Source organism: Pelophylax lessonae, assembly GCF_965119305.1.
Source record: "Pelophylax lessonae genome assembly, chromosome: 1".
In the NCBI taxonomy this organism is placed as follows: Eukaryota; Metazoa; Chordata; class Amphibia; order Anura; family Ranidae; genus Pelophylax; species Pelophylax lessonae.
The window spans coordinates 363,887,702-363,900,101 of NC_138768.1; the positions used below are offsets into that span (position 1 = coordinate 363,887,702).

At 40.5% G+C, this 12,400-nt stretch overlaps 1 protein-coding gene across 1 annotated transcript in view; it reads left to right on the forward strand.

Moving 5' to 3' along the window:
* Positions 1 to 12,400, forward strand: part of TRPM6 (transient receptor potential cation channel subfamily M member 6) — a 316,186-nt gene that overhangs the window by 259,214 nt on the left and 44,572 nt on the right. The window contains exons 32-35 of the mRNA XM_082260563.1: positions 543 to 593; positions 7,735 to 7,800; positions 8,467 to 8,753; positions 11,513 to 11,595. Of these exons, the coding sequence (XP_082116689.1) occupies positions 543 to 593; positions 7,735 to 7,800; positions 8,467 to 8,753; positions 11,513 to 11,595 (487 nt within the window). The remainder of the gene's footprint in view (positions 1 to 542; positions 594 to 7,734; positions 7,801 to 8,466; positions 8,754 to 11,512; positions 11,596 to 12,400) is intronic.

The following is a 12,400-nucleotide window of genomic DNA, read 5'->3' on the forward strand; positions in this document are numbered from 1 at the left end:
GGAGGTACATTTGGAAGCTAGGAGATATTTTACCACTAAAATCCTTTTCAGCTGTACCCTGTTTGTTTTACAAACCAATTATTCATATCTATGTCTACTTTTCTTTTTCTGTTTTATCCACTTCTGAATAAAATGACATCTTCTTCAAAGTAGTAATATGCTATAAATGAAAATGTTTATCATTGGATAGCCTCAAGTCATTTCAGAAAACTGGGAGGTGCATACACTGTCCCCATGTTGAATAATTTTATTATCTAATATTGCTAATTGCAAAAACTGCTCTGACACCATTACACTACAGAGAACGTGGAGAGACACAATAGATGCAAAAGCGTAATTCTGTTGCCATTGCTACTGAGATAATGGAATATTAGCGATGATAAAATTGACTTTGAAAAGCAGATTTTAATGCTTTGGCTCTGTTTTGAAAATGTTACTTATTCATTCGCTACTGAGGACAGCACTGGAGCATTATCACTGTAAATCAATATGTAAATTATGAGTCCATTACAATGACTTTTTTTTCACCCATTTTATTGCAGAAATGTCTACTTCTTTAAAAGCCTCTCAAGATTTAAACAATCATTACTCAGGTAAGTCAAAGGAAGGAGAAAAGTTACTTTGCTAGAAGAAGTTTTCTACTAAATCTCTTTGCAGCCTATGTGCCAAGTTAACATATGTCTTCAAGACTTAGCTTGACTTGATGGCACTAAGGGGATTACCAGGCTTACTGCTGGTTTGCTGGAACCTTACTGCTTGAGGCAACAGGTTAAAGAGAGGTTATCTTGAAAAGTGAAATCAATATATTTTTGTAAGAATGGATTCCATCCCTGAATGGAAAACATTACATTTTCTTACAGAGTAACACCAGCACATTATTTATATGTAATATTGCCACTTAACACTAGCACATTTCAATTTTACTACAATTCGTGTATTTTAAACTATCTTTTATGACATCCCCATGCCCTAAATGCAGAACCAAAGGGACACATTTTATATTTAATCCCCTTGTGTGCCCCTTGCCCTTTCTCTATAATGCATAGCTGAAAAAGCCTGAGCCAAGAATAAGGCTTCACTTAACATTGTATAATGTAAGCTTCTAAAACTTTATTTTGTGTAAGCTGTGTTTTCATTCACCTTGATGCAATCAGGCCCCAATATATTCCCATTTCAAAAAACGCAGGTAAGAAGTGTATTTGTATTTATTGATGTGGATCACAAAAATATATATAGTTACATAGTTAGTGAGGTTGAAAAAAGACACCAGTCCATCCAGTTCAACCTATAATGAGTGTGTGTGTGTGTGTTTATGTCAATAGTACATCGTATACCCCTGTATGTTGTGGTCGTTAAGGTGTCCATCTAATAGTTTTTTTTTTTTTAAACTATCGATACCACTGCTTGAATGATTTTAAAAGGGATTATTGAGACCATCAAGTTGATAGCTGCCAAGTTATCTTTTTAGGTAGAGATGTCGTGAACATAAACAGCGAACGCAAACTTCCGCAAATGTTTGCGAACGGGCGAACCGCCATAGACTTCAATAGGCAGGCGAATTTTAAAACCCACAGGGACTCTTTCTGGCCACAATAGTGATGGAAACGTTATTTCAAGGGGACAAACACCTGGACTGTGGCATGCCCGAGGGGGATCCATGGCAAAACTCCCATGGAAAATTACGTAGTTGACGCAGAGTCGGGTTTTAAACCATAAAGGGCATAAATCACCTAACATTCCTAAATTGTTTGGAATAACGTGCTTTAAAACATCCAGTGTGTGAATACGATCAGGTATGATGTTGTATTGATCAGGTAGTGTAAGGGTTACGCCCGCTTCACAGTGACAGACCAAACTTCCCGTTTAACGCACCACAAACAACCGCAAACAGTCCATTTGCAGTGGGCACAGTACAGTCTGTGGAACTGACACTCACTGGCAGGCAACTGCAATTATATTACAGAGGAAAAATTAAATGAATGTTTTATCTGCAAGGTTCTGTGCCACCCTATATGAGTGGTGGGCAGTGGGCACAGTACAGTCTGTGGACCTGACACTCACTGGCAGGCAACTGCAATTATATTACAGAGGAAAAATTAAATTAATTTTTTATCTGCAAGGTGCTGTGCCACCTTATATGAGTGGTGGGCATTGGGCACAGTACAGTCTGTGGACCTGACACTCACTGGCAGGCAACTGCAATTATATTACAGAGGAAAAATTAAATGAATGTTTTATCTGCAAGGTTCTGTGCCACCCTATATGAGTGGTGGGCAGTGGGCACAGTACGGTCTGTGGACCTGACACTCACTGGCAGGCAACTGCAATTATATTACAGAGGAAAAAATAAATTAATTTTTTATCTGCAAGGTGCTGTGCCACCTTATATGAGTGGTGGGCATTGGGCACAGTACAGTATGTGGACCTGACACTCACTGGCAGGCAACTGCAATTATATTACAGAGGAAAAATTTAATAAATTTTTTTATCTGCAAGGTGCTGTGCCACCCTATATGAGTGGTGGGCAGTGGGCACAGTACGGTCTGTGGGCCTGACACTCACTGGCAGGCAACTGCAATTATATTACAGAGGAAAAATTAAATGAATGTTTTATCTGCAAGGTTCTGTGCCACCCTATATGAGTGGTGGGCAGTGGGCACAGTACAGTCTGTGGACCTGACACTCACTGGCAGGCAACTGCAATTATATTACAGAGGAAAAATTAAATGAATTTTTTATCTGCAAGGTGCTGTGCCACCCTATATGAGTGGTGGGCACTGGCAGTGGGCACAGTTCAGTCAGTGGGCCTAACACACACTGGCAGGCAACTGCAATTATATTAAAGGGTAAAAATTAAATGACTTTTTTTATCTGCAAGGTACTGTGCCACCCGATATGAGCGGTGTGCACACAGTACAGTCTTTATATATATAGAAAAAAATACATAAAAGCAGACCGATATACCAGCCCTAAAAAGGAATTTTTGGGGTGCTGTCATGATGCTGTCCTTACAGCAGGAGTGGGCACAGAACACTGGCCTAGCTAATGATTTCCCTATTAAGTCAGCAGCAGCAGCTCTAACTAACTCTGCAGCTTCAGAATGAATCTAAGATGGATGCTGTCCTTGCTTTTTTATAGGATGTGGGTGGGTCTGGGAGGGAGGGTATGCTGATTGGCTGGAATGTGTCTGCTGACTGTGAGGTACAGGGTCAAAGTTTGCTCAATGATGATGTATAGGGAGCGGACCGAACATCGCATATGTTCGCCCGCCGAGGCGAATGCGAACAAGCGATGTTCGCCGGCGAATAGTTCGGGACATCTCTAAATTTAAGTACTGCTGACCTTCTGTAACAAAAGGTCTCATTTCTCTAGTAAGTTTTGCTTACCATTTGGTGGTGGATATCAGCATCACTAAAAAGAACACTGTGGAGCTGTGTTTGAAGGGTCTGCACAAAGAAGGGTCACTGTTTTATTTGGGAATGTTCAACTACAGATTATTTGCTCACTTTACCATTATAAGTTTGTTTTTATTCATATCATATCGTTAAGTGTAAGTGCTGTTTTTTCAGAGATCAATCTGTAAAGGATGCTGCCTTGGGAATGATTGTTTTAAATAGGATAAAGGAATTGCAAAAGGCTAGGTGTCTATATAGCAGAGTGTAGGAAAAATGGAGGATGGATAACTAAGTGTGTGTGCTTTCGAAATGATGAAACACATTTCAGTTTCATACTTTACAGTTTTTTTTCAACCCCCCCCCCCCCCCCTATTAAGCTGAGAAATTAGTATGATCTATTAAATGTGCGGAGTTCACTACCAGAACTAAAAAAAAAGGGGTAGCTTAAGGTGCTGAAGGAAATATCAAAACAAATGGATACGCTCCTCATTGATTCTTTGAAAATATTGTAGGCTTTATAGAAATGGGCTCCAGAGTCAGTCTAGTGTCTTATGCTGCTTCTGTTAAATCATGAAACACAAAAACAGGGATGTAAATTTGTAAATGTGTGATTTTTCCTATCACTTTAGACAATGAGCACGGCTAAACTTTAGAGGTGACAATTGCAGACACCATATATGTATATACACTACATTATCAAAGTATTGGGATGCGTGTCTTTACACACACATGAACTTTAATGCCATCCCAATCTTAGTCCGTAGGGTTCAATATTGAGTTAGCCCACCCTTTGCAGCTATAACAGCTTCAACTCTTCTGGGAAGGCTGTCCACAAGGTTTAGGAGTGTGTCTATGGGAATGTTTAACCATTTTTCCACAAGCGCATTTGTGAGGTCAGGCACTGATGTGGACAAGAAAGCCTGTCTCGCAGATGTTTTATCTGGTTGAGGTCAGGACTCTGTGCAGGACAGTCAAGTTCCTCCACCCCAAACGCCCTCATCTATGTCTTTTTGGACCTTGCTTTGTGCACTGGTGTGCAGTCATGTTTGAACAGGAAGGGCCAACCCCAAACTGTTCCCACAAAGTTGGGAGCATAAAAATTGTCCAAAATGTCTTGGCACGCTGACGTCTTAAGATTTCCCTTCACTGGAACTAAGGGGCCAAGCCCAACCCCTGAAATACAACCCCGCATCATAATCCCCCCTCCACCCCTCCACCAAATGATTTGGACCAATGCACAAAGCAAGGTCCATAAAGACATGGATGAGCAAGTTTAGAGTGGAGGAACTTGACTGGGCTGTACAGAGTCCTAACCTCAACCTGATAGAACGCCTTTGGGATGAAATAGAGACTGTGAGCAAGGCCTTCTCTCCAACATCAGTGCCTGACCTCACAAATGCGCTTCGGGAAGAATGGTCAAACATTCCCATAGACGCACTCCTAAACCTTGTGGACAGCCTTCCAAGAAGAGTTGAAGCTGTTATAACTGTAAAATGTGGGCCAACTCAAAAATGAACCCTACGCACTAAGTCTGGGATGCCATTGAAGTTCATGTACGTGTAAAGGCAGGCATTCCAGTACTTTGGTAATGTAGTGATGTAGTGTATGTAAAAAAAAAAAAAACAATCCTCCATGCTTGAAACACCTATCTTGTAAACAGGTGCTGCAGTTCTTGAAATTGTATTAAAACAGAATTAAACTCTCTCAATCAAAATTAAATATTTTTAATCCTTATGCTGCTAGGATTAGTAAATACATTGGAAAGTATATTATATTTTCTTGTTAAAACATTTTTTTGTTTTACATTTCTTCAGTTGCTTCCTGATTTCTGGCCTTAGCCAGAATTATGTCATACATCCCATGAGTCTTCATGGTGTTTTATCTATTTTTTTTTCTTTCTTCTGGAGGAGGGGGGAAGGGTCTTTCTCAGCTAAGCACGCCCTCTTACCTGCATGCTTGAGCTAAGGGCAGATGGATTCCAGGTAGTAAATGCTACCTAAAGTCAATCTCACTCAAGATGGCCATAATTGGAAATGCTAAAGGGGTAAGGGGGGGGGGGGTTAAAAGTGATTTCTCAACAACATAAAGCATGGAGACATGGATGGATGGCTTTAAAAATAAATTAAATAGTATTCTGAGTTTGTGGAGCTCAGATACAATGTGATTCCGCTTAAATTAACCACAAGGATATAAAGCTACTCTATGCCTGATGCCTAACGAAACCTGGAGAGAAATTCAGCTGAAACTTCTCCATCGGGCCTATATTCCTTTTGGTCATGGACAAGACAACCCCCATTCTAACACGTGCCCTCTTTGCTCCTCACCTAGACCGTCTTTAAAACACAGGTTGTGGTACTGTTTTTTCATCTCTATTGGGACCAAGTCCTTTCATTCATCAGTGGGATTACGCTACTTCATCTCCCTAAAGATCCTCTTCTCTTAATTTTCGGTTATTGGGACAAACAATTGCAAGTGTGGTCGGGACGCTCCTCTCCATTCTCCCGTCATTGGATACTGACATGCCTCCTGGTAGCTAGAAGAGCTATTCTTGCAAACTGGATATCACAGACATGTCCCTCTATCTCCCAAATCAAGCGGGACCTTCTTCGTAACCTCCGTTGTGATCAGCTCAATACCGACTTCAACCACAAGGCCTCTGCTTTGCAATATTTCACTAAATGGCAGGATTTCCTCACTCTGACATTCACTGAGTCTTTGGTAGTATCAGGATCAAGACCATCTCTCCCCTCACCCCCCCCCCCCCCCTCAGTTCCCTTTCTCTCTCAACCTCCCTATATGTCATAGGTAAAAAAACTTTACAGATCCATTCAGATAGGATTGTGTTTTTTTCTGGCCTACCCTATGGCTATCCCAATCCCCCCTCCCTCCTCCTACTCTCTTCTGTTATTTTGAACATTGTAATGTGGTTTTGTTCGCTGTTTGTTTTTTCCCTGTTTATTAATAAAATAAAAATTTGTTTAAAAAAAAAAAAAAACAATTAACCACTTCCCGTCCACCATATAGCAAAATGATGGTGAGGAAGTGGTTGCTCTATCCTGAATGGCCGTCATATGACGTCCAGCAGGATAGACCGCTCTGTGCGCCCCCGAGGGGTGCACAAAGCGGCGATCGGTGGTGCGGTGTGTCACGCTGACTCATCGCATCTCCGATCTTGGTAAAGAGCCTAATGACGCAGGCTCTTTACCATGTGACCAGCTGTGTCCAATCACAGCTGGTCACATAGTAAATAGGAAATGCCATTGATCGGCTTTCCTCAGTTCGTGCCTGACAGGCACGAGTAGAGGAGAGCCGATCGGCGGCTTTCCTGATGGGGGTGGGTCTGTGCTGGTAATCAGAGCATTGATTACCAGTGCAGACCCTTGGGGGGTGCCACTAGAGCCACCAGGGATTGCCCACTCGTTACCAACAGGGATGCCCACCCATGACCACCAGGGATGCCCACCCATGGCCACCAGTGATACCAATCAGGGTTAAGGGACCCTTTCAATGCCCTCCTCATCAGAGCTGCCCATGATTGCCATCTATTAGTGCTGCCCACCAGTGTCCATCATTGCCATCTATCAGTGCCGCTGACCAGTGCTTATTATTGCCCATCAGTGCTACCTATCAGTGCCCATCAGTGCCGCCTATCAGTGCCTATCAGTGCCCATCAGTGCCACATATCTGTGCCCATCAGTGCTGCATATCAGTGCCACTTATCAGTGCCCATCAGTGCTGCATATTAGTGCCACCCCATCAGTGCCTCCTCATCAGTGCATGTCAGTCCGGCCTCATCAGTGCTCATCATTGCAGAAAAAAACAAATCTATTTACAAAATTTTATAACAAACAAAAAAACTTTTTTTTTTTTTCAAACTTTTCGGTCTTTTTTTATTTGTGTACCAAAAAAGAAAAAACCTTGCGGTTATCAAATACCACCAAATGAAAGCTCTATTTGTGGGAAGGAAATAACATAAATTTGGTTTAGGTACAGTGTTGAATGCCCGCGCAATTGTCATTCAAAATGCAACAGCGCTAAAAGCTGAAAATTGGCCTTGGCAGGAAGGGGGTTTAAGTGCCCAGTATTGAAGTGGTTAAGGGTGGGAGCTTTCTTTGTTCATCTGGAGTTTAAAACTACATTGTGCAGAATGTAAATAGCCCTTTCACTTTCACATTTACTCATATGTTGGAAAGTGAACTAAAATGATCCAACTGTATAAAGTGGAATTTGTACCAGTGTAAGTAATATCAAATGTTAATTAGGACACTCACAATCTGTTTTTTTTTTTTATGTAAAGCTCAAAAATGCACATTCGGCTAAGTGTTTGTTTATCTTTCAGCGGTAGAAAGAAACAACTTAATGAGACTTGCACAGACCATACCTTTTACCCCAGTACATCTATTTGGTGAGCTACTTTTATGACACATTGCTTTATGCAGAAATGTATTATATTGAATAGTTCAGCAGTACATTGTTTATTATTAGAATCTGTTTGCCTTGATCTTTAATCCTTTGTTGTATCTCCTTGTTATATGTTTGCAGGGTTAAAATTTTAATTGGAAATCCGCGTAGTTCCACTGGTGTGTTAATGGCAACCTCTTGAAACCTCATTGCTATTGTTCATCTAATCCATAAGCCTGCTTTTCCTTTTTGCTTTGATAGCATGTACATTTACAGCTGTAATCAATGTTGTACTGACCAAACATTCAGCATATCCATTTTGTATGCACTTATATAAGTTAATGGAATATAATATTCTTTTGGTACCGGACAAAGGGAAACAAGCCTTCAGTCTCTGTTCTTCACACTGCAGTCATTTTAGCTGACACTAGGGACAAGAGACATGTCAAAGACCTGTCATCTCTGTGTGTTTGGGTCTGAGTTTTCGATGTTTCACCCTGTGAAAATGTGATGTCTGTGGCTTTTTCTACATTGGTCTACATATCTACAGAATTGAAAAAACTAGCTATAAAATCATGTGGTGTAGGTGTTTTCTGCAAATATATAGAAGTATTGTTTTTTTCCTTTTATATGTACACTAGTAAAGCTAATAATCAGTTGTTCTTTACAGCTGGAGAAGAAGTCACAGTCTATCAACTGGAAGAAAGTTCTCCATCCAGTCTGGATAAGAGTATGTCTTCATGGTCACAAAGAGGGATGGCAGCAATGCTCCAAGTTCTTTCTCCTGAGGAAATGGATGGGGGGCTGCGTAGGGCTTTAAAAGTAGTGTGTACATGGTCAGAGCATGATGTTCTGGATCCCGGAGAGATCTTCATAGTGAAATCCTTTCTTCCCGATGTGGTGAAGACTTGGAAGAAGGTGTTCCATGGTGACACTGTATTGCAGCTGTGTCTCAGGGTAAGATTATGTTTAGATTACAGATTGTGTATTTTGGTGCTATTATGATGCTTTTAATTATAACATTCTCTTGGCCAATTTGTTTAAAGGTTAAGGCCTACATAGACTGGTTAATTTTTTCGTGGATTCTGTTGGGCCAAAAGGAGAAGTATAATGTGCTGCTACATTTAATTTAAGTGCATCTGCATTTACCTATTTCCCTTTTGCCTCGTACACACGCATCGATTATTGGCCGGGAATTTTCGGCCAATGTCCGATCGGCCGATTTTCGGCTTCTTAGTATGATGCTTTCGACAACCGACTGCGACTTTTCGGCCGAATAAAATCTGGTGTGCAGGCTATAAAATTTTTGTTGGCCGTCAACACAACGGCCGATTTTCCGTCAGTCAGTACAGATTTCGGCAGACAAAAATCTGATGAGCAAGACTGGGCATGCTCAGAGAAGAAAAAACACACGGAAAGTAAACCAGTACATGACATCACTTCAGAAGTAGATTTTTGTTGGCCGAGAAAATTCGTGTGCAGTCTAGGCACATTCCAACCAACAAAACACCACTCTGGACAATAGTCAATCGACCGGTCGGCCGATAATCGTTGCGTGTGTACGAGGCATTAGTCCCTCTGCAAGTCTCACAGATTCCTTTTGATACAACAAGTGAGGTCCACCAGCAGCTTATTGTGATGGTGGTACAATGCTGCTGCATTATAGTAAATAAAATGACCAGCTGCCCCAAGTAGTAAAATACATGGATTTCCAAAAACAATATAAACAAATTACAAATTAATGCTAAAATAGCTGCTGCCACAAAATCATTGGAAGATAACAATATACATAAACAAATATATTAAAGGTGCAGTGCTAAAACAATAATCGGATTGTGACATCAAATTCCAGGTAAGAGAAACAAGTCCTTTTAATAATGCTCCAAAGCTGTTTCCGAAGTGCTCAAGGAATATGATCAGCAAATATACTAGGGAGAGTGCATTACAGGAAAGAAAACACCATCACCATCACCTAATCACACTGTCTCTTACCACCAGGTGTGGACCCCCACACAAGGAAGGTCAGACAAGCAGTATAAAAACCAGTCCTGAACAGAGATCCAGTGGGGAAGTTTCTCATTATTCACACTCTTCTAACCAGCCAATGGTCTCACCTAGAGTCTCTCAGATGATACAGGGAAAAGTGAAGGATGCTTAACATAATGTAGTATATTTCATAAAAGTTTTTTTGATTAAAAATATTGCACTCACTTCAATATAAAGTAACAATTTGCATGTCATGTATAACCAAACATTTCCAACCGACAAAATGGCCACCACATTCCGATGCATGATGACGTCACACGTCACGACTCCTCCCTATGCATTTAATTCCCCTGACGATGTCATAGATGACGAAACCCGTAGGGAGGAGTTGTGACATCATTGCGCATCAGGACATGGCCATTTTTTGGGTTGGAAACGTTTAGTTATACATGACGTGTGGATTGCTACCATGTATTGAAGTAAGTGCGAATTTTTTATCAATAAACTTTTTATGAAAAATACTACACTATGTTACACATCCTTCGCTTTTCCCTGTAACATATGGAAGACTCTAGATGAGACAATTGGCTGATTAGAAGTGTAATATAAGAGGAGGGTGGTGAAACTTTCCCATTGGATCCCTGTTTAGGACTGCTTTTTATACTGCTTGTCGGACCTTCCTTGTGTAGGGGTCCACACCTGATGGTGAGAGTCAGTGTGATTGAGGGATCTTGATGGTGCTATATTTCCTGTGATGCACTCTGCCTAGTGCATTTGATAACCACAATTAATTTTTGATTTCAGTTGAACTAAAATAACACGTTCAAAACGTCCTTGTGAGAGTTGATTGTTTCACAGATTACTGAATGCAAATCTTGGCTTTGGAAACTCAAAATATTATAATAAGCTGGTGCTTGATATTCCAGTTTTGGGTGATATGGATCTTTAAGATGCCTTACTATGCCATATTGGAATACGACTCTACTTAAACATTATTCTTAGCAATAGACCCATAGGCAACACAGTATTAATTGTTGCAAGGTCATTCCACCAAACACAGATACATCTGTGTTAGGTATGTAGTGATGTGTTGATATACCTGCTGGCTTCTATTGTGGAGACCCAGTTTTAAGACACCCTCACTGTAGATGTGGGCCTTTTCTCTTTTGGAACACCATAATAAAAGTGTCAGTCTCTTGCAGGTGGGCAGTTAATTGTTCTGTTATAGAGAGTGCAACAATATATTTTAGCTTTTTAATATTTACAGCAGTTTGGCATTCTACAAGGAGAGGTATTATCACTGGATTTCCAAAATGATATGAGAGCATGTGATTCAAATTGCTATCAACCACATCAAACAGAAAGTTCATTATTAGGTGGAGCTTTCCTTTATTGTGTTTGTTTTTTTTAAAGATTTTCCTATATGTTGAATAAACATAATTTGAATTAATAATGATGTACTAACAGATCAAAATATTTTCTGTTCAGAAAACAGAAAGCAGATCTCATTGCATTTCATAAATGAATGTATCATTTTTTGTATAGTTAGTATTTTGAACACTTTGGATGACACTAAGTTAATCAGTACATAGGATATTTTTATATGTTTTGTATCTTCATGTTCTTTAAACGGGGGGTCTTCCAGCAGTTGCAAAAAAATGTTATGTTTGTGTCAGAATTGGCTGTCTGTAGGCTAATAACCCCTAATACTTCTAATTCATATCATAAAGGAAATTCAGCAGCAAAGAGCAGCACAGAAGTTGATATACACCTTCAATCAAATAAAGCCACAGAGTATTCCTTATAATCTGAGGTAAAAAAGTAATATTTCCCAGCTGTAGTAAATAATTTGTGTATGTACGATTGTGTGTGTCCTCAACTATCACTTATTTTCCAAGTATTTTATTGGATTTTTACATGAATGGTGTCACAGAGGAGGGTCATAACAATCAATAATAACAATAATAGTAAATCACTTAATGTATGGGAGGATAGATCTCTCATTAGAATACAGGAGGGGTGTTTTAACAGGGTAACACAAGTAGGTAACAATATCAAATAACTTATCCTCTTAGTCCACCCGAAAGGGCTGCTCCGAGAGGAGAACAATACAGACAGTCTAAGTTTACAAAATGGTCAAATGATTAAGTATTAACTGAAAGAGGGAACGAGAATGAGTCTTTTGCAGAGAATCTAGCAATAAGTGTAACTAAATCAAGTTGTAAGAAACAGTGTAGGACACGCCTTCTCTTCAATTATTACTTCTATGCTGATGACACTTAAATGTACATCTACACTAAAGCAGATTCTACTTTGGCTACTTCTCACCTATCTAACTGTATTTGTGATATAAAAACTTGGATGGCCCATAATTTCCTTCAATTAACCCCTTCCCCCCCTGCGCAAACCGACGTAGACCTGCGTCGGTTGCGCGCCTGCAGCTAGGGGGCGCACGTGCGCCGTCGGTGGCGCACTCCCGCCCCCACTCGTCAGCGGGGAAGCCTATGCACGGGGCAGGCGGCTCCGATTGCCGCCTGATACCCACGATCGCTCCCCGCTGAGAGAGAAGAACGGTCAGCTGTTGTAAACACAGCTGACTGTTCTTCTCCCTGAAATGA